The 24,519-nt window shown below is 33.7% G+C and overlaps 1 protein-coding gene across 3 annotated transcripts in view; it reads right to left on the bottom strand.

Moving 5' to 3' along the window:
- Positions 1–24,519, bottom strand: part of SPATA17 (spermatogenesis associated 17) — a 207,856-nt gene that overhangs the window by 88,208 nt on the left and 95,129 nt on the right. For all 3 annotated transcript variants that reach the window (XM_038586160.1, XM_038586158.1, XM_038586159.1), the window contains exons 7-8: positions 22,100–22,303; positions 15,357–15,505 (exon numbers count right to left, since the gene is read on the bottom strand). In XM_038586160.1, coding sequence (XP_038442088.1) covers positions 15,357–15,505; positions 22,100–22,303 — 353 coding nt within the window. The remainder of the gene's footprint in view (positions 1–15,356; positions 15,506–22,099; positions 22,304–24,519) is intronic.

Here is a 24,519-nt window from a genome sequence, read left to right as displayed (position 1 = left end):
ATTAACAACACTGGAAAGACAGACACTCCGTGATGGGGACACAAGAGTGTGCTAGATAGAATTCATCCCAGGATCTTTGCTTAAAAGTCTTGTATCTAAGATACTTCCCCCAAAAAGGAGCAAGGATATGGAGCTTTGTAATGTTCAAAATATTAAATTATTTAGTTGCTGGCAAAGGAAGTAAAATAGGAGAGAAAAAAAATCCACTATGGGCTAATTAAGGGAAGACATTTCCTTTAATTCCAGAGGGAATTGTCTCTAGTCTACAAAACTTAATTTGACAAGCAAAGACACCTCAGTGTAAAAGTTTGGAAAGAGATGATGAAAGAATTGAAAGATTAAACATGAATCAAGCAAATTGATTTAATCTAATAAACCAATCAAAAAAAAATTTTCATGTTATCTTAAAAGTACACCTGCTTGAAAATGATTCTGTTAGACTTTAATATTATAATCATTATTATAACATAGAAAACAGTAAATTTAATGTTTTGAGGGCTGAGTTATAACCAGTTCATTTCTGGCCTCACTATCAGATGACTCAGTTCTCCTTAACCAATCAGAGCAATTAAAAAAAAAAGATAAAGCCTTTGAAAAACCACGTAATTGGAAATATGCAAATTATTTTTGTCAATTATATTTTGAGATATGTTTTAGATTTGTAGTGTGTATACTTAATAATGAATATTGAATTAATATAATGAACAAATGAATGCATATAATTTTGCAATATTTGTAAGTGAAATCATTATGCTGTACATTTTAAACTTACCCAGTGCTATTTGTCGATTATGTCTCAATATTGAATAATTTTAGTTCTACTAAAACACTAATCAGGTTAATTGACTAAGGTCTGATTCATAAAAAGGCCATAAAAAGCTGAATATTTTTCCTTTAAACACAGAATAATCTAAATTTTAGAATAACTTTAGCAAGTATGTCTCTTTTTTACTATGTTCAAAATGAGAAATAAAGTATTTTCACTGTTGGTATGGAAAATACAAGTTTCCAGATAAACCTAATGTGTAACTTATTAATATCAATAGAAAGACCTTAAAACATAGACTATGTTTGTTTTAGGACTATTAGGATGTTTTAGTCTACTAGAATTTTGGCTGAAAAGATGTTAATGAAATGAGCAACAGACTGGGATAGGAATTAGATGGACTTCATTTATGAAGACAGCTTTCGTTGAGATTTTAATGTAACCAAAGCTCTAAGTGTTTAACACACAAAGTATTTTATACTTAGACTGGAATTCGTAGCAGAAATTTAAAACTCCTAAACTATTTAAGCAGTAATATCAATAGCACAGGTCTCTCCCCCAGGGTGGAGACAGAAATGAAATATTTAAGGAACGCAAATGGCAAGACTATCTGTTCAACTAGACAGTAAGCTTATATTGCGAGCTTCTAAATTTAAATGGGAAGACATATTTTGCCTGTATACTTACATTTTTCTTAGGTTAAGAAAAATAGAATTCCTGGATTTATTATTATTATTATTATTATTATTATTATTATCATCATCATCATCACCATCATCATCATCATCGTCAAGGCATGCTGACTCAGTAATTTCATTACAGCCATGCAACAACTTTCTGACATATGTTTTGTAGACTTAACTTTTCTCTAGTTAATTGTGAAAACCTTGAAAAAATTTAGTATCTCTGCTAAAAGATACTAAATTTAAATGTTCTAGCTAAGTAACATTCACACAGGCTCTTCTTTTGGGCCATTTATATCAGATGCTTTAAACTAACAAAGATGCCAAAATAGCTAAAAAGGATGAACTCAAGATATTTTAAGGACTTGTATAATTGATATAAAGAACATATAATTATGCATGTTAACTATACTGGAATTAAAATGAAAAACTTAATTAAAAAAGAACATATAATTAAGAAGGAAAATAAGGCTGTGGAAAACAGTTGTACAAATTATTGTTAAGAAGGTCTAGGAAAAAAATAAGCTGAAACTTAAAAAAATCATTAAGGAAAATCAAATATTCTTTGCTGAGTAATAATCCAGAGTAGCATATTCCAAATTATGGTCTATGGATGAGGAAATTTCACGGCCAACTACATTATTAGATCTACAAAGCTGGGAGATCTCTGTCTATCTTGTTTATTGCTCTGTCTCCAGTGCCTAATATAGTGCCTGGCACATATTAGGCATGCAATAATATTTGTTGAATGAATTAGAGAATAAGTTTGCAAAACACTGTATATCATACATTCCTTCTTTGAAGTTCGCACTAAATAAAAGTATATTTAAGACTGAGAAGGCCTGTAAATGCCACACACACATACACAAAAACCAGTTTAACTGTTTTAAATATAACTTTTCCCAAATTTATTTGACAAAAAACTCATTAACATTTTCCAGAACAGTGTTTTAATATTTTTTTTCTTTATTTATTTATGATAGTCACACACAGAGAGAGAGAGAGGCAGAGACACAGGCAGAGGGAGAAGCAGGCTCCATGCACCGGGAGCCCGACGTGGGATTCGATCCCGGGGCTCCAGGATCGCGCCCTGGGCCAAAGGCAGGCGCCAAACCGCTGCACCACCCAGGGATCCCCAGAACAGTGTTTTAAAAGACACAGTTTGGGAAATGCTTTTGAAAGTCAGACAAAGGGGGGCATCTGGGTGGCTCAGTGGCTGAGCATCTGCCTTTGGCTCAGGTCGTGATCCTGGGATCCTGGGATCAAGTCCCACATCAGGTTTCCTGTGGGAAGCTTGTTTCTCCCTCTGGGTATGTCTCCCCTCTCTGTGTGTCTCTCATGAATAAATAAATAAAATCTTAAAAAAGAAAAAAAAGAAAGAAAGAGAGAAGTGTAGGCTCACCTATTCCTGGGATTAATAAGGTAATATTAATAAATATCAAAGAGAAATCATAATTGAACTCATTTTCTTTTGCTTGATTTTTCTTTCATTGAGAATAATTTTGGTGATCAGATAGATTAGGACAAAACAAATGAGTCTTAGCTCAAGCTCAATCTAGATATGTTAAAAAAAAATTAACACCTACCATTTGTCGAGCATTGTGCCCAGTGTACTGCATAAGTCATGGGCTCTGTTCTTGAGGAGCTTACCATTCTAGAACAAGGGTCTCCAGTATTTATAACTAGAAGGGCCACACAGGTAACACTAATGAGTCAGATGTAAGAACTAAGAATGTAAACTTTAATTACTACCATCTCAGAGTGTGGACCCACTGTTTTCTATATCATCTGGTTTTGAATATAAGCTGGAAAATATGGATTTTCAAAAGATTTAATTACCATTTTTATATTACTTTTCAACTAATTTAATTTTTACAAAATTGTAGGATCCAAATATAATCACTTGGAGACTGTATGCAACTCAGAAGCTACTCTTTTGCAACCTCTGATTTAAAATCTACATGTGAGCATCTAGCATTTTCTTTTTTTTTTTTTAAGATTTTATTTATTTATTTATTTATTCATGAATGACACAGAAGAGAGAGACAGGCAGAGACATAGGCAGAGGGAGAAGCAGGCTCCATGCAGGGAGCCTGATGTGGAACTTGATCCCAGGACTCCAGGATCACACCTTGGGCCAAAGGCAGGCACTAAACCACCAAGCCACCAAAGGATTCCCGAATCTAGCACTTTCAATGCAAGGTCTCTAAACAAAATATATTGTATCTCAAGTTACTGAGCAGACTTATGGATGAAATACAAATCACTATCAGTTATCCTTAAGAAATTGTGACTATACCAAAGATGTTCCAAAATGTATTTAAAAGCAAAAGAATACAGATTCTACAATATATAGTGGCTTAATTTGATGCTAATTTTCAGCATAATTCTAAAGTGGAATATTAAAATAAAATTCTAGAAAAGTGGTGACACATATATATGGCAGGGACACATATGATATTGGCATCATTTTAATACTTTAAATGTCTATTTTCAAATTTCAAAATTAATTTTAAAATTTTAATTTCATATTAAAATTTCTCTACTTACAGTAGAGATTTAGTAAATATTATCTAAATTTAAATATCTGGATATTTTAACGTGTACACTATATGCATATATACACACATATATAAATATAGAAAGAGATGTATATACATATAGGCATATATCACCATGAGTAAGAGTAAAATTTTAGACATACGCCTGAAGTTTGGCAAAGAATTTGACAAGTTTAATATCCTGAAGAATATGGGAGAAATAAGAACAGGCTGATGTTAGAAGAGAGCAAAGGTATCAATGAATGACTTCCCAATGGCCAAATCCAATACATTTAGTTCTTACTTTACTTGACTGCTGCATCATGCTCTTTATCCAGTCCTTGCAGTGAATTCTCTTTTCTTTACATCTGCACAGTGTCTCCTGGTTCTCTTCCTTGCTTTCTCAATTTCTTGACTTGGAAGAAACTTTCGACTTTTAACTATTTCCTTTAGAGTGATGATTTCTAAATCTTATGGCTATATACAACATTTTTCTTTAACTCAAGACCATATTTTCAAATGCTTACTAGAAATATCTATCTAGGTGCACAATAGGCATCTGAAACAGAGCTGCCCCCAAATTAAACCTATATCCAAAACCTCCATCCTATCAAACCTGTAATTCATCTTATACAGACATCCTTCATTTTATTAAGCTTTGCTTTATTGATCTTTTCAGATATTGTGCTTTTTACAAATTAAAGGTTTGTGGCAACCTTGTTTTGAGCAAGTCTAACAAGCGCCATTTTTCTAACAGCATTTGCTCATTTTATATCTCTGTAACACTTAATTATCATAATACTCCAAAGTTTTTCATTATTATATTTGTTACAGTGATCTGTGATCAGTGGTCTTTGATATAACTATTGTAATTGCTTTGGGGCACCATGAACTATGCCCATATAAGACAGGAAACTCAATAAATGTTCCATGCATTATGACTGCTCTGCCAAACTGGTGTTCCTTCCTCTCTCCCTCTCCTCAGGCCTCCCCTTCCCTAAGACACAAAATTATTGCAATTAGACCAATTAATGACCCTACAATGGCATCTAAGTATTCAAGTGAAAGAGAGTTACACGTCTCTTACTTTAAATCACAAGCTAGAAATGATAACGCTTAATGAGGAAGGTGTGTCAAAAAAAAGAAAAAAAAAAAAAAAAGAAAAAAGGTGTGTCAAAAGCTAGGCCTCTTGCTCCAAACAGACAGTTAAGTTCTGAAGGCAAAGGAAAAGTCCTTGAAGGAAATTAAAAGTGCTACTCCAGTGAACACACAAATGATAAAGAAATGAAACAGTCTTATTGCTGATAGGAAGAAAATTTGGGTGGTCTGGATAGAATATCAAACCAGCCACTGCACTCCCTCAACCCAAAGCCTGATCCAGAGCAAGGTCCTAACTCTATTTAATTCTGTGAAGGCAAAGTGAGGTGAGGAAGCTGCAGAAAAAGAGTCTCAATCTAACAATCTAACAGAGGCTGGTTAGTCAGGTTATGGAAAGAAGCCATTTCCACAATATAAAGGTGTAAGATGAAGAAGCAAGTGCTAACATGGAAGCTACAGCAAGTTATCCAAAAGATCTAGATATGATAATTAATGAAGATGGCTACACTAAAAAACAGGTTTTAAATGTAAATGAAATAGCCTTCTAATGAAAGAAGATGCCATTTAAGACTTACAGTAGAGAGAAATTGATGCCTGGCTTCAAAGCTTCAAAGGACAGGCTTACTTTTTTTGTTCAGGGCTGATGCAACTGGTGACTTTAAATTGAAACCAGTGCTCATTTACCATTCCAAAAATCCCAGGGCCCTTAAGAATTATGCTAAATCTACTCTGTCTATATTCTGTAAATGAAAGAACAAAACCTGAACAGCACATCTGTTCACAACATTAAGGCCAACGTTATGACCTACTGTTCAGAAAAAAAGATTCCTTTCAAAAAATGACCACTCCCTGACAATATACCTGGTCACCCAAGAGTTCTGATGGAGATGTACAAGACTAATGTTGTTTTCATGCCTGCTAACACAACATCCATTCTGCAGCCCATGGATCAATGAGTAATTTTGACTTTTAAGTGTAATTATTTAAGAAATATACTTTGTAAGGCTATAGCTGCCATAGATAGTGAGTCCTCTAACAGATGTGGGCAAAATAAACTGAAAAGCTTCTGGAAAGGATTCACATTCTAGATGCCATTAAGAACATTCATGATTCATGGGAAGAGGTCAAAATATCAACATTAATAGGAGTTTGGAAGAAGCTGATTCCAATCTTCATGGATGACTTTGAGGGACTCAAGATTTCAACAGAGATTTCAAAAGTACCTACCGATGTAGTAGAAATAGCAAGAAAGCTAGAATTACAAGTGGAATCTGAAGGTGTAACTGAACTGTGCAATCTTGTAATCAAACTTGAGGAGTTGCTTCCTACAGATGAGCAAAAGAAAGTGGTTTCTTGATAATACAGGGATACTTTACTCCTGGTAAAGATGCTGTGAAGACTGTTGAAATGACAACAAAGGATTTAGAAACTTAGTTGATAAAGCAGTAGCAGAGTTTGAGAGGATTAACTTCAATCTTGCAAGAAGTTCTACTGCAGGTAAAGTTCTATCAAACAGCATCATATGCTACAGAGAAATCGTTCCCAAAAGGCAGAGGTAATTGATATGGCGAATTTCATTCATCTTAAGAAACTGCCAGAGCCACCCCAACCTTTGGTACCTGCCTGGATGAGTCAGCAGCCACTAACACTGAGGCAAAACCCTGTGTAGCCAGCAAAAAAGATTACATCTTGCTGAAAACTCAGATGATAGCTGGCATTTTTTACTAATAAATTTTTTTTATTTTTTTATAGTTTTTGTTAGAAAAGAATGCTTTATTAAATATCCTTATCTGTTTATATTTTTAGAACCCTTAGAGTTTTTATTTGTTTGTCTCAATTTTTTTTTCTAAATCCTACTTAGTTAAAATATAGTGTAATATTGGCTTTAGGAGTAGAATTTAGGGATTCATCACTTACATATAATAATAAAGTATTTTTAAATTAAAGTATGCACATTTTTAGACATACTGCTGTTGCAATAGACTACTTACAGTATCAACATAACTTTCGGATGCAATGGGTAACCAAAAATTCATCTGACTTGTACATTATTGCAATATTTACGTTATTGCTTGTAATACTTCTGAGGTATGTCTGTATTTTTTTCTTAATCAAGTAAGGTCATCACCATCTAGCCAGTCAACTCTGCCAGAAGCCATCAGGTCCACTAAAGGACTCCCTGCTTGGCACTCCTCAATCTGAAGAAATATTTATTTGTTCATGGCCCTATTCCTAAAACACTGTATTTGATATAATGTAACACATCCTCCCCTAGATCACAACTGTGGTTTATTTATATATATTATATATGTTATATTTTATGTTTCTAAGTTAGCTTTATTTATGTTTTATTAACATGCTAGTTTAACATATCCATTATTTTAACACATATTTATTATTTACTGTGTTCTAATCCTACAACTTATGTGGGCTAGTCTGACTATATAAATTGAACAAAACAGATTCCTTTTCAGTAATTTTAATTGAAAAATAGAATTAGCTGTGGGTTCTAGAGCTGGAATCAGGCCTGGAATGGTCACAATAAGTGCAAGCTGAACATTTATGAAAAGAAAAAAAAAAAAAAAAACTACCAGCAGATAAAGCTAGTCAGCAGAAAGAAGATAAAAGGCAGAAATGCAAAGAAAAGTAGACATGCTACTAGAGACAGAAACCATGCCCCTGGAGCCTCCAAGGTCTTTAGTCAGTTTCTTTTAGATATAGCAAGATTCCTTGCTATATCTTTTCAAACACATCCTTAACTTTTTCAGTTATCTTGAAAGGATCTTTGTCCTTTGCAGCTAAGAAAAGCTCTAAGACAGTGATTTTAAATATATCTGTGCTCTTGTCCACACCATCCACACCCTATCAGACTGTTCCCTAAATTTAGTTTTTACTAGGTTTTTTAGGGTTTATAGGATTCTACCTATAAAGCTGTCTATCAACATTTTTCTTCCCCTCTACTACCAACATATTTGTTCTACTGCAAATCCTCTTTATCTCTGATTTGGATTATGGTAATAGTTCCCTACACATTCTTCATCACCACGGAGTCCTAGATCTTAACCATGGCCAGAGCAAGTAGAGTGATATTTTTAATCTATCTGACTCCTTTACTCCAGTGATTAAAACACCGTGCTTGTTTTGTACTGCCTTTTATATGACAAAGTCCAAATACCTTATCATGGTTCACATGGCCCTTTACACTCTCGCTCCCCCTATACTTTCCACATTTCCTTGGGTAGCAAAGCCATGAGCTGAGCTTCACCAGATACCGCAGAAGGTAAGCTGAAACTCTCATAAGTTATGCGTTTTTTAACAAGAGATGGCTTTATCCAGGTAACCTCCTCTGGCCACTCTACTTGTTCTGTCTGGCAAACTTCTGTTCAGGCTTCAAGTTTCTTCTGACCTCAACACACTTTTAAACTCTAAATTGAAACAGGAAAATCTGGGATGTATAAACTAATACCATATATACCAATATAAGAATGTTGAGTATAGCACAAAATGAGTATACTTCTTTCAAAAAATAAATTCCATATACTTCATAAATTGACCTAAAGTCAATTGGCAAACTTTTACCTAGCATATGTTAAGGCATTGTAGTAGGAAGAGTGTATAGAATATGATAATATCTAACTAAAAAGATTGCAAGTGTCTTTCTGTGACTTGTTCAATTACATACACCAAAAGTGTATGTAGTATTCTCAGGATATCACCAAAAGTATTCCAAATTATCACCATTATGTTGATGTTATAAATCTTAAACTTCTTCAGCCTTAGATGTCTGTAGAAACAGAATCTAGTATTCTGTGGTCATTTATTTAAAAATATATATATATTTTTTTTCAGGGAAACAGTAAGCAAAACAAGAGCACAGTCCTCACTGCACAGCCAAAGTAATAAAGGACTCTTTTGTAGACAAATTCTAGAACTTCTTAATTATAAACAGGCTTATTATCTATATCTCCAGTGTTATAAAGTACCAGAACTTCATTAGAAAAATTAAGCTGGAAAAATGAAGGCAGCACTTTGTAAATTTCCACTGGAAATTAGCTGGGAGAGGCAGAGGAATACTGGATCAAAAGAGGGTAATCATGCTTAACTGTGCCCTAGAGCACCCGCATGTTTAATACGATTTGCACAGTAACTACCTCTCCTATTACTGCTTGTTTGGAGTATTCTGTGTTAATGGGGTTAGCTAATTTAGTATTTTAACTTAAAAAGGCTCTGCTGATTAATAAATGTTGCACACTGTGCTAGTAATTAAAATAAATGGAAGAGTTACAAATAAAAGTTGAATTGTTAAGAAAACATTATCTGAAAATATATGATAATCCCTATTTATCATAATACAATAACAGTTCAGAAAATATGCAAATTATAAAGGTCTAAAGTGTGTGAAAATCCCAAAAGTCAAAAAAGTTTTGAGATGTGTTAAATTTCTCTATCACTATTCTTTCGTGATATATATATAATAGGATCTCATCTCTACATACATTTTTAAAATGCCCTGTTTAAAAACTATTAAGATCTAGTTTCTTAACCTTTCCCTTAACATTTTTCCAACGGTAACTGACTATACAATGATATTGATACTTCATTAGAAACAATATTTAAAAGGTTTAAAAATGACTAATCTACTTACCAAGCCTTCCATCTAACCTAGGTTGCAAATTTGAGGGAATGAAGGCAGATACATAATATTCATTGTTACTAAAAGTTTTTCACTAAGTGCCAGCAAATGGCAAAGCTCAAGAAATGGGGTCCCTTGTTCTGCTTTGTGACTAAATCTGTATCCGACATCTCTCATTTCACCTGATCTGAATAACAGAAGGAGACAGAACATGCCATCTCAAATAATGCTACTTTGGCAAAGGATTATTTTGAGCTAAAGGCACTTAAAAAGAATAAGTACAAGAAAAGTGATCTGAACTCCCCCCTTTTTTTCCCCTAAAATCAGGCAATAACACACCCATATGACAGCTGACTTTCCTATACCAGGAGGAAAGAAACATTCTTATCATCAGAGATGAGGAGTCGAGACTAAGAGAATTTTGTACAAAAAGACCTTGTTAAATAGCTTTTATCTTCCTTTGGACTCCTCACACATTTTATTTTTCTATAGTCGTTTCTCATTGTTCAAGCTAATGTATACACACTTAAGACTTGCCACTTAGTGGGTGTTCACTGCTTTATGGGGCTCCTGTGTCACATAATAACTTACATTTATTAATCTGTAATTAATCTGTTAATTAATTGTTAATCTGTCTTATGTCAATTTACTTCTTAGGCCCAGCTGAAGACCCTAAGAAGGTAGAGGGAAAGTTGTGTCTCCCCTACAACAACTATCAGAAAATTAACACCTTTTATTTTTCAAAAAGATGTAGAAACAGCTATTGAGGTTCCTAAGACCTGAGTTCTTATGAGAGCCACTCCTAGGTTCTTATGAATGCCTATACAAGTTTAAGATATAATATCCTATACTATGATCCAATCACGAACTTCTCTTCATAGGGAGGCTCAAGCCACATTCATATATTTTTTTAATACTCTGAGTGTCAATACCTTAAACCTATAGAAGAATCTGAAATTCTTTGGAATCCAAAAATTTCCCTCAAGTTTAGCTCAAATTTATAATTAAACACCAAAGTCTGATCTAGCAAGGTAGTATCTCAATTTGAAGAATGAGTTGTATCAGTTTTCTATTGCTTCTAATAATACCGCCATAAACTTAGTGGCTTAAAGAATACAAATTTATTATCTTAAGGTTCTGGAGGTCAGAAGTCTGAAATGGGTCTCACTGGGCTAAAATTAGGGTGTTAGCAGGGCTGCATTGCTTCTGGAGATTCTATGGGAGAATTCATTTCTTTACATCTCCCAGCTTCTGAAAGCTGATAGTATTCCTCAGTTGTGGCCCCTACTCTGTCCTCAAAGACAGCCAACCTTAATTGTCTTTCCCAAGGTCACATCACTCCCACCTTCCATGTCTTCAATCTCTTTCTGCCTCCCTCCTCCACTTTTAAGGACCCTCAATGATTACATTGAGCCCATCCAAATCATCTAGGAGAATTTCCTCCATTTTTATATTCTTAATCGTATCAGCAAAGTCCTCTTCATCATAGAAGGTAACAATATATTCACAGGTTCCTGATATTAGGTTGTAGACTCTGGGGTGGGGGAGGAGCACGTTATTTTGCCTCCCAGAACATAGACCGGCACTGACTTCTACTGCAAGATCTTAAATCCATTTTATTTTGAATCCAGTTCTAGTCTGCATAATTATATTCTCTGTATTTAGAATGTTTATATATTTTTTAAAGATTTTATTTATTTATTGCATGAGAGACAGAGAGAGAGAGAGAGAGAGAGAGACAGAGAGACAGAGAGAGGCAGAGATACAGGCAGAGGGAGAGGCAAGCTCCATGCAGGGAGCCCCATGAGGACTCGATCCCAGGACCCCGGGATCATGCTCTGAGCCAAAGGCAGACGCTCAACCGCTGAGGCCCCCAGGCGTCCCACATTTTTTGTTTAAAAAAAAAAAAACCTTAAATAATTCTTCATTATTTACAGATAAACCCTTCTATCCTCGGCCTTGAAGCCTTATCCGCTTTTTCTTTCTATTGCTTCCCACATGAAAATTAGTGTGGTCTTTTTCATTGTTTCTGTGAACTTTTATGGTTTTGTGAACTTTTTTCACTGTCATTTTTTTTTCTTTTTCTTTTTTAATTTTTATTTATTTATGATAGTCACAGAGAGAGAGAGAGAGAGAGAGAGAGAGGCAGAGACACAGGCAGAGGGAGAAGCAGGCTCCATGCAGGGAGCCCGACATGGGACTCGATCCTGGGTCTCCAGGATCGCGCCCTGGGCCAAAGGCAGGCGCCAAACCGCTGCACCACCCAGGGATCCCATTTTTTTTTTTTTTTTCTATACTGTCAATCTGCTTCTCTCTTTTCTTTATCAAATCTAAACCACCTTTCACAGAACCAATTCAGTTCCTTTTCTTTGAAGAACCACCTTCCCAGAACAACAGAGATCACAGCAAATGCTACATAAAAAATAAATAAATAAATAAATAAATAAATAAATAAATAAATAAATCATGACACTTACTGTCTTTAATATACACTTGATGATTTTCAAGTGCTTATCTATGCCAATTCTTACTCAGAACTTCATTAGGTTTTCTGGTTTGGTTTAAAGCTAGAAGCATAGAAGTTCATGAGAGCAGAGAGTTTGTCTCTTCTATTCACTGCTACATTTCAAGAGCCCAGAACTATTCCAGACATGCAAGCATTTGTTGAATCAATAAGTGCCTCTCTATATTTTTCACAATATCTAGTTGAGAGTGATTTCTCACATAAAGGTTACTCAGCAATTATTTACTAATTGCTTATTTAATTTCCTGGTTTCATAAAGATAGATGAATAAGGAAAATAATTTTCTTTAAGAAAAAGTGGAAACTGGAATGAGTTTCTTTAAGAAAAAGAACAAAGCTCTAGTAATCAATACTCAATGTATAAAATATGATCCCACTCTCTTGCTTATTTTAAAGAACATAAAGAATGTGACTTTATTTGGCAAGAGGACCGTTGCAGATGTAGTAAGATGAGGCCATACTGAAGTAAGATTGGGCTTCAACATAATAGATAGGACTGTCTGCATTCAAAAATTATGCATCTCTATGGTAAAGGAATATTGTTTTTCATAATTTCTATACAGAATTATTATCAGTAAAGTTATAGAACCTAAATTTCTAACACTTCTTTTGCCTCACAAGATACAATTATTCCATACAGTATATGAAAGCTAAAATGGGGACAGCCCGGTGGCTCAGCGGTTTAGTGCTGCTTCCAGCCCAGGGCATGATCCTGGAGACCCGGGATGGAGTCCCACGTCGGGCTCCTTGCATGGAGCCTGCTTCTCCCTCTGCCTGTGTCTTTGCCTCTTTCTCTCTGTGTGTCTCTCATGAATAAATAAATAAAATCTTTAAAAAAAAAAAAAAAGAAAACTAAAATGGTTTTAGAAGAATCTACAATATATCACTGTTTCAATTCTCAAAAAAAAAAAAAAAAGTAATTATCTATAGGCTAGTTGCTAAGACCCTTTGCTAAAAAAAAAAAAAAAAAAAGGTTGATTCAAACCTTTAAGTAATTTGAGTATTCCAACTGGATTTGTTCCTGATTGGTTGATAATCCTGGAAGCACTTTTCAATCTGAAAGCTTCAGGGTAAAGGGTTATCAGCGTGGTACCCACATAGATTGAATATATTTACAAGTATTCCATGGAAAGTACAAATGGAACATCTTTCTTTAGGGACAATATTGATAATTCATCCTTCTAGGCTTATCAAGGAAAATACTGAGAAAGGATACTTCAGTATCTTTGATACATAGCGATTTCTGTAGAAATATCAATGTGGCCAATTATTTGAGGAATTAGCCTTATTATTTCATAAACCTTTGCATCATTGAAAACTCTTCAGATATTCATCACTAAATTGCATATTTTGCTAAATCTGAGCAGCATTAATCTATAATCTCTTTCATAAAACAAATTTAGCTCCCCTAAACCAACTGGAAATAAACACTATTTGTTTTCTTATTCATCATACGTTGGGTTACTGTCATGTACTGAAAGAAGCAATGGAATACTCTGTAGCTAATTATTTCACATCAAGTAATTGGTATAATATAAAAAATTTATAAAAATTACTTGAGATGCATGCCAATTTTATCTGTCATCTGAGTTTGTGTGAAAATTTTTAGTTTTGAAAAGACTCTTCAAAAATGGATGATTAGGGGGATCCCTGGGTGGCTCAGTGGTTTAGCGCCTGCCTTTGGCCCAGGGCGTGATCCTGGAGTCCCAGGATGGAGTCCCACATGAGCCTCCCTGCATGTGTCTCTGCTTCTCTCTTTTTCTGTGTCTCTCATGAATAAATAAATGAAATCTTTAAAAAAAATAAATGGATTATTAAAATAAGGCACATTATATATCCTTCCTGATTGATAAAATGATCCAAAATACACTGTGTTGGATGAGAGGTAATTCTAGTTTCTTTACATAATAAAACATACTTTGCAATGTATTTTTGAATTATATTATGTAACACTTATACTATGATGGCTAGTATATATTATATTATGTAAAAATAGTTTATATGTTGGCTTATACAATAATTTATATTTTATATTATAATTCTCACATAATTATAATTTATATTAGAATAATATAATTATCTTATTATTTAGAATATACATAATATTAAAGAATTATTATTGGCACAATACAAAGATAATTACAGGATATGATAGGACAATAATAAAAATTTTTAAAAAGCCATTCTAGATTTTAAATGGTCTATTTATAAATTACATACGACTATATTGATGACAAATGACTTAAGAGAAAGGAAGTAATTTGGAGAAAGATGTATGAATTGAGACCCAAATTAGTGAGGCTAATAAAATAATTTTAAATTGCATATGCTATTAGATCTTCCTTTTTCAGTCATCTTCCTCAGTAGTAAAGACGCTAACCTCTTTCACTGCACCTGATTTATTAAATGTATATCAATGTTTCCAAATTAAATTTAGTCCACATTAAGGGAAATGGTTTTGTTCTGTTGGATCTTATTTTAGAAGTATCACAGGCTTTTACCAGATAATTAAGGTAATTATTTTCACAGATGCATAGATATAGTCACTTATGCCCTCAAAATGCCATTCATTCTTTTCTTTTTCTTTGAGTAGTTATATATTTAACACACACACATATATATACAGATTTATAAATGTTTATATATGCCTTTATATAATATGGACATACTACATTTACATATTACATAATATCATAGCTTATATATTAATACAATATTTATTCAATATTAATTTTAAATTAAATATTAATGTTAAATTTAGTATTAATATTAAATTAAGTGAATATTACCATTTAATTAATTTGAAACTAAATGTTAAATATAATATATATTACATATGAATGTATATATAAGATAAATGTACATCTATTTATACATATAAATGTGTATATATATGTATATATATTTATATATGTGCATAATATATATAAAAATATATACATAAGTAAATGGCATATTTGCATATTGAAAAATGGTTGCTTTTGAATAGGTCAAGGGTGGCACTACCTTTTCTCACGAATAGAAGATTCTCTACAACATCAGGAAAAACAAAATGTTAAGTCACTTATGGCACCAAACAGGCTACAGCTAATTTTTTTATGCTAAGAACTCACATATTGTCATTTACATTGCGCATCCATTCCTGTCTTCGGAGCTCCTCTCTGGCCACCTTTAACTCATCGATTGGTTCTGCCACTCGCAACGTTGGCTCCAAAGGCTTGTAGCGCTGTTCCAATACTTCAGTGATGTCACGGAATGGCCCCTGACAAGAAAGAATGAGGAAATCTTTAATTGTGGAAGATTTTTTTGTCATATTATTGATGACTAAGAGTGCTAAATATCTACAAAGTATACCTCGTTTACCAAATTGCTTTTAAAGAACAAGCTGTTCTCTGAATTAGAAATTACATCAAATATCGTCTTCAAGAAATGTTGCCACAGTGAAGTGATTATATTAAAATATTTTAAATTAGCCAGAATTTTGCCTACTTACATCAAAAGACTTTTCATGCTAAAACTGTTAAATTTATAGTTGTGTTGCTTTGTTTTCTAATTAAAAAAGAAACATGTTTCTTCTGATAACTGAAAAAAATTTTTCTCCCTTTTTTAGTAAATAAAAATATTAGACGGCAGCCCCGGTGGCGCAGCGGTTTAGCGCCGCCTGCAGCCCAGGGCGTGATCCTGGAGATCCTGGATCGAGTCCCACATTGGGCTCCCTGCATGGAGCCTGCTTCTACCTCTGCCTGTGTCTCTGCCTCTCTCTCTCTCTCTCTCTCTCTCTCTCTCTCTCTCTGTGTGTCTCTATGAATAAATAAATAAAATCTTAAAAAAATAAAAATAAAAATATTAGAAAAGATTCTGAGCCTTGCTTTCAAAAAGACTTCCTATCAATTGAAATAGGATAGCAAGTGTTTTTTTCATTAAAATAAAGCTTTTAAGTGAATGCCGCACCTCATATATAACTGGTGACCCTCCAAAACAGAGGACCATAATTTTAATTAATTTAAGTGTTCTTTACTTAAAATTCTAAGTTCTATTACATAATAACTCTGATACAATAGCAACCATCTAATGACACAAATACAAAGTCCATAAACTGCAACAGTGAAAAGTGCTTTATAACATATCATACCTTTAAATTAGTAGTTACTTATACTAATTACTAGAATCCACTGGTTGTGTAATTAGTATCATATTAAACACAATACAAATCAAAGGTGGCTCCAGATTTTGCTATGTCATTAATTACATACTGCTTTCTTTTTTCACCACTACTGTTGTACAGGACAGAAGTGATATAAGATGGACAAAGATTCCTAATCATATTCCTTATCCTTTAAGATCTCTTCTTTAAATAGGTTATCACTAACAAGACACAGCTGGAGTTACTGCAAGCACTGAGTGAAGACTGTGGGGCTAATAAAAAGAAATGATTCACGCCTCATTTATGTTCACTTATGTTTTACATTAATAGAAACCAATAATAGGAACCAGTTACCATAAAAGTCATGGACCGTAAATAACACAAATGGCAAATAAGTATCATCTAGTACTTTTCACAGCTGGACAGGAGGATTGCTATATTTGAAAGTAGTTAATGGATTTTTATTGGAACTTTACTTTTTAAAGATACAGTAACATGATTCCAGGTTCACTATTAAGAAATCGAATGGGGATATTTTTTTTTTTTTTTACAGATTTTTAATGTTTTACTTTGAGAAATTCTATGGTTTAAAATTAATGCATAGTTGTGTTATCAGGGGGAAATTACTTCTTTAGACCTTTTTTCCTTATACATAAGATAGAATAATAACTATCTCACAAAAGTGCTCTTAAGATACATAAGACAATGTAATAACACTTTTAGCTTTGTACTGAGAACATACTAAACATTCACAAATGATACCCCTGGCTTTATTTTCATTATTGGTTTCAAGAGAAGTTTGGAAAAGGTTTTGAACAATAGCAGCATCAAATACATGAGAAAATCCACAAGGCTAGGACTCCGAAGGGACCAGCATTCACAAGACCACTCACTTGGTCTTCTAAGTGCCCAAGCCCTACCTTCTTTGTTGGTGTATCAAAATAACACATATCCATTTGTAGACTTACCCCATTACTTGTTCTGGAACTTACTATTTCTGAAGAGACCAGGAAATGAAAAGGTGAAGCCCTATTCAAGCAGAAAAATTTAGAATAAAAATAGACCCAGTCCTCTTGGTGGATTCAGTATAATCTTTGTGACCCTAATTCTCTTATAATCACATCTATCTCTCTATATCTCTCAGTGTCCGGTCCATACATTTATATCTTAGGCACTTAGACAAGTGTCTTGCCTCTGAGCTCAACAGAACTTCTCCCTAATTAGCAAATGACATTTCCTGTCAAGCTTCATCTATGCCAAAATTTCTGTAAATTTGCATTTCTGTTGATAGGACTGCCTTTTAGATCTCAAGTGATCACTTATACTGATCATACCTGTAGTGACATGGGGCTTTTGTGATTTTGGACACAGTTTCAAACTTCATTATCCACTAAGTGTACTCATTTCCAGATATTAATCCCTATAGTGCCCAGACTCAACTTGAATCTATAAGTCTTCTTTGACACTTATCGTTTTCCAAAGTTTGACTTTGTCCAACCAAATCCCAATTACGAGAGTCAAATATATTTATGTTCTATATTTTTTCAAAGATTTTATTTATTTATTCATGAGAGACACAGAGAGAGAGGCAGAGACATAGGCAGTGGGAGAAGCAGGCTCCCTGAGGGGAGCCCAATGAGAGACTCGATCCCAGGACTCCGCGATCACAACCTGAGCCAAAAGCAGATGCTCAACTGCTGAGACACCCAAGTACCTCATATGTTATTCTATATTTTTAATAACCATGTTACTTTATAGTCATCTTGCATTTTAAAATTTTTCTCAAAGCTTAAATAATAATGAAATTATGTTTTAAATTCCCAGGATTTTCTCATACATTTAAGAAATATACCTCCCAAGTACAGACAGACCATCAGAGTATAAATATTACCATCTGGAGTATAGCATATATAACCTTAAATCTCCCTAATGATGTATGTACCTTTAATATTATCAAGTAATATAGAGGAAATATGGTTCAGTTCAATAAAACCACAACATTAAAAATCCCATTCTGTGAAAAAAAGAATGGAAAGAAGAAAAGAAAGACGGAAAGGAAGTGAGGCAAGAAACCAAAGGAAGCTGAGAGACAAGGTGGGATGAAATGACGGGCTGAGGAAGAATGGGAAGGAAGGGAAGAAAAAGAAGGAAAGAAAGAAAGAGAAGAGAAAATGGTATGGAGTGGAGAGAGGAAGACCAGGGATAGGAATGAAGGAGACAGGGAAATCAGGAAAGAGAAAATGAATAAAGGGAAGAGAGAAAAAGGAAGAAAGAAGGGAGTAGAAAAGGAAAAGAAAATTAGCAAGGATCATTACTTTGTGGTAGGCTAGACAAAGGCCATTTATGAGTGTGTATGTGTATGTATACACACATGTATGTATATATATGCAAATATGTGCATATGTATACACATATACATATATAAATTTCCATATACATGTATATTCTATATATAAACATATATATCGTTATATGAATATATATATGTTTTCTTTGTGTCTTCATATATATACTATTGTGGTATAATAAGAAATACATATCTTATGGCTTTTGTCACTGATTTCTGGCATAGAGAGCTCCTAAAATGCTTGGAATTTCCTGAGTGATGGGATGCCTTTGTTATTGATAACAAGGTTACACCTGAAATTATGCTAATGAGGTAATTTAGGTTGGGCCCCTAGTAACCTCTTGATGAAACTGGTCACCAGAAAGACCAAAGAATTAGAAGGTTGACATTTCCAGTCCCACTTCTGATCTCCAGGGAAAGGTAATGGAGTTCAAGACTGAGCTTTATAAAACTCTTACACAAGGAGATTTGATGAGCTTCTCAACTAGTGCACACATCTATATGCTGGGAGAGTGGCGCAGCCTAACTCCACAGGAAGAGAAGCCTGTGCACCTTGGACCTTTCAGACTGCACTCTGTGTTCTTCTTCACCTGGGATGTTTATTTGCATCCCTTGTAATGACGCAGTAAATGTAAATAAAATGTCTTCCCTACTTCTGTGAACTGTTCTAGCAAATTATCAAACCTTAGGATGGGGTCATGGGACTCCTCAATTTATAGCCAGTTCGGTAAGAAGTACAGGAGACCCAGAAATTGCTACTGATGTGTGAAGTGAAAAACAGTTTTGTGGGGTTAAGCCCTTAAGCTACAGAGTCTGCATAAACTCCTAGTAGTTGGTGTTAGAACTGGCTTGAATTGTTGGACACCAAATGGTATTCAGAGAATCAGAGAATTAGTTGTTGGTGTTGGAAAACACCTCACATATATCTTTTTTCCCCACATGTATTTATATATTTATTTAATTACTATATTTATTATATAAATACTTATGCATACATCTTCCATGTAAATATATAGCCATTTTTACATATATATTATATAAATATAAAAATTTCCACATATATTATTCACATATATCTTATATATAGTTACATGAGTATATTATTATCTTTCACATGCATTCTGTAAATACTGAATACATACATGTATAAATAGAATGCTATGGGAGGGAAGATAGGTAAAGTACTAAAAGAGTTGTATTGAGAAAAATACATTAATAGAGATGAAGAGTGAATACAAACTAGTATAAAATAAGTCATATTATAAAAGTATAAAAAAGCAAAGCAGTAAAGTTAATATGAAATATCAGTGTTATAAAACACATAAAATCATATTAAATGTATACAGTTAACACTGAGATTATACAGTGTAGCAGTTTGGTTCGGATGACTTCTAGAGTGTTTCCAACTCAGAAATATTTATATGCCTGTATCTTATCAATACCATATCATTTTTCCCATTTCCTAAGAATTTGCATTCAGAATTACTCTATGAATTCTATGTATTACAAAGAGCCATCTCATTGACCCTAGCATAAAATATGGATTATTAAATATTCAAATATACAATGATTAGCAATCACTGGACACTTAATACACAAGCAATGGAGATACTAGAATTATCTTCTTTATAGAATAGTAAATTGAATTGCTTATTCTGATGGTATCATGTAAAATCATTTCTTGCATCAACTGAAATAGTAATATGCATAATTCAAATGGTAAAAATTTAGTTACTATTTAAGTGCCTTTATTAGAATATTGGCATAACCTACATTTTGAAAAGAATAGTGAAAACACTCTGTAGATATGTCCCAAAATAAACTGAAATTTTTCCAATTATCTCTTTTTTGTCCCCTTGCTCAACTCTCCCCTCCCTGACACTTTATTTCAGAAAGAGGGAGCACTTTCAGCTTCTATGTTTTTTTTGGATAGATTTTTTTTTTTTACACATCTATCTATAATAAGAGTATAAGCCATCAGTTAATAGTATTTAAAAAAATAGTATCAGCCATAAAGTTAGTAGCTTTAAGAGAGCAAAAAAATGCACAAATAAAGGGAATAAAAGACCCACTTAGAGAAAGTGAATTTATAACATTACAAATAATTACAGCAAGGTGGGAAATTACTTTATGGCATAGAGAGGTTGTCTTCTTGCAAGTTGATGAAATAGCTGGGGGTGTGAGAAGCCATCTCTAGGATGGCCTCCAATGATTCCACTTTCTGGGATTCAAGTCCTTGTGTGGACTGGACTTATTCACTTCTAAAAAATAAAATATGGTAGAAGTAATGGGAAGTCACTTGTGACATAAGGTCATAAAAAGGCTATGGCTTCTGTTTTGAGAACTCTCTCTCTGGTAGATCTCTCCCCTGAGGGAAGCCAGCAGCCAGTGGGGCAGCTCTATAGAGAGGCCAATGAGAGGAGGGGCTGAGGTATGAAAATAAGCAACCATATGAATGACCTCAGGAGAGGATCTTCTCTTCCTCTTGCTCTTTGATATAGCTCAATTTTAACATGAAATCACAGCCTTGCCTGGCACCTTGACTGCAACTTCATGCCAGATCATGAGTTAGAGGCACTTACCTAAGCTGTAACTACAGCACTGACCCACAGAAACTGTGAGATAAGAAACATGTGTTGGTTTAAGCCATCAAGTTTTGAAGTCATTTATTACATAACCAAAGATATACAGAGGAAAGCCTAGGGAACTACTAGGTGGGAGTTCTGAGAATCTGGCTATGTGAACCAAAATCAACCCAAATGTAGGTTCATGAGCCCTGGTGGCAGTTGTCTATTCCAGATTAAGTATGGATGGGGATGATAGGACTGTTCCTCTCTGGGGCTTTCAGGACAGTGACCATCATCACCCAACAAACACATCCCACTCCACCTTAGGAAGCCATTTGTCAATCTAGCTCTAAAGCAATCTACAGGGAAGAGGGTTTTTTGTTTTTTGTTTTTTCGTTTTGTCTCTGCCTGAGTTTTGCATTGTTTTGGATCCTCTATAATTCTCTCAACTTACACTTTTAAATTACACTTACAATTATATATAAATATATGAATCATCAGATGAGAAGTTAAAGTTGATAATATGTCCTATTTTTCTAGCAACACATTGTAACAAGTACCATTATAACAATGTTTTTAAAGAAAAAGGCTAGATCCTAGCCAAAAATCTTATGTGTTATTTGAAATAAAATTCAGTACCATAGAATTATTTGATTACTTCCCCCATATATATTTTAAAACACTTTGTATTTATTATTTACAATTCAATTCCATAAAAAATTACTCTTTTCTTGTCACAAAGATGAAACAACAATAACCTTTTCTTTAAAAAAAAGCGAGAATATAATCAATGAGTACCTGACATCGTTTCCTATCAATGGGTGGGAGAATTTCCGAACGAGGAAAGGAACGGGCACTCGTACAAGCCAGCCAACTGCTAAGGCTGATGTAGCGCTTCTGCTTAACTTTGGGCCTGTGGCATGTTAAAGGCTTTGCTTTTTGTAACCTCAGCTCCCATGGATCAGGATCTTTTCTGAACGGCGAATTGTATATACCTGGAATCTAAAGAAAAAGAACATAATTTTTATCCTTAGCTTTCATATGAAATAAAAGGAAGATGAAGTTGTATCATAAAAATTTTCATATGTTTAAGGAGTATTTTTAAGTAGAACTCTAGTTCTTACCTGGAGGCTGGCTAGATTCATCTAAGATTATAAAATACTCACTTTGTCTACACTCCAGACCAACAATTACAGAATTATTCATAGTTAAAGACTAAAGATGTTAAAAACCCACTGAGCTATAGCTTCTACCTGGCATATATGGCATATTGTATATATCTGTATTTAAGAAAAAATAACAGAAGGGCCTTAAGTCATTCTTTCTGTCTTCTACCCATTAACTATGTATATGTATATTTAATCACACCCTGTAACTCACACATTCACTCACACAAACTCAAATATGTGATGCTTGAACCAGTTTCAGGCACAAAATATGCACTCAATAAATACTTGATTGTTTTAATGATTATGCATTTAATAGCAGCTATTTCAAGTTCTTTACTTTAAAATAATAATCAAACTGGTATTTTATATTAGGTGCTGTATTTCTGTAGCGTCATATTACCCTTAGTGTTCTGTCATTGATCTTGTCACACACTGTATCAAAGGTCAACTCTGTTAGCACAGCACCTGTTATGCAACAGAGGTTCAACAGATGTATGTATAACAAATGTTAAATTCAAGTTTAGCAGATACTCATTTTCTGAAAATTCAATGGTATTTAGACACAAATGGCATAGAACCATATTTTGAGACTCTTGATATTTACAAATCCATTAGTTATAAGGAAAAATTTTATTTTTTGCTTTTTAAAAAGATTTTAAAATGTATTTATTTGTGAGGGGGAGAAGGAGAAGGAGTAGCAGACCTCCCACTGAGCAGGGAGCCTAAGTGGGGCTCCATCCCAGGACCGTAGGATCATGACCTGAGTTAATAGCTGACCATTCACTGACTGAATACTCAGAGCCCCAGAGAAGTTATATTTTAAAGGATAGTATGACTTATTTGGTTTCTGTTTAGAAACTCTGTACTAATGTAAAGAATGTATCCATTAAACCCACATATTTTTTCTAAAATGTGACTTTCCCTTATTATATGCATAAATTTTTCTGGTCACTATATTTATTGATAGAATCAGTAGTTCCAAAGTATTATGATTACTTAAGATTGTTGTCTTTGAAAAACTACCTTAGAATATTTTATATTTCCAGCCTAATTTTTCAACTAAGTATTAACCTTTATCTAATACCAATGGAGGTAGATTCAGTGTCCTATCCCTAATGCTACAGTAATAGCCTGGGAACAACTCTGTCACAAGCAGCTGAAGTACAGGGCCTCTGTTTTAGGTATTTTGTATCTGCTTGGCCTTGTGAGAACTCAGCACAAAATAGATACTCAAAAACAATGTACTCAGCAGAAGGGCCTGTGAAGCCTCTATTTTACTCTTGTTTTCCAAAGCCACATCAAGATCTCAGTAAAATGTTGGAGGTTTATTTCAAAATCTTACCAACTTCTTTCAAAGAATTATAGATTATACCCTTCTTATCTTTCTTCTTATCTTTCTTAATGTATCAGTTTTGCTGTGCTTTCAAACACACTGTGATCTAGAACTAAATTATCAAAGACCCACTTGACTCACCTCCAACTCAACTGTTCCTGTGTTAAAGCTGAATTTTACTAGATTAAACAAAGCCAATGTAAATATACTTAGATATCTTAAAAAAAAATTGTGAACTAGGTTTTCTTTGGGTTATTTTTCCCTATATAATTTATACTAAAAAAAAGGTGCTGAAACATTACAGGCAATTGTATAAGCCATATTTAATGTCATGCTAACACTCTTTTACTATTATACTAAATATCAAATATTATATCAAATCAAATCAATATTATCAATACCAAATATTATACTAAATATCAGTTTAAATGATGTTAATAAAAGAGAGTATGGACGCATATATTTAAAATAGTTTTAGTATAATTTTTAAGTGGGTGATAATTTTTAAGACAATTTTTAAGGGCAAATTTCTCTGATGAAAATCTATCAACTGTAATGAGAAGAAAACCAATAAGTATTACATCAAAAGACTATTTTGACGTAAATAAAACAAAATCTCCATAGTCTATGAAAGAGATAAGAGAATACCATTCTATTTAGTGATGATCTAGCTGACTTAAGTCTGTTAATCATTTCCCACAATCTTGCAGATTAAA

This window comes from Canis lupus, chromosome 38 (genome assembly GCF_011100685.1).
Source record: "Canis lupus familiaris isolate Mischka breed German Shepherd chromosome 38, alternate assembly UU_Cfam_GSD_1.0, whole genome shotgun sequence".
Taxonomy (NCBI): Eukaryota; Metazoa; Chordata; class Mammalia; order Carnivora; family Canidae; genus Canis; species Canis lupus.
This window is presented reverse-complemented; position numbering and strand designations above follow the sequence as displayed.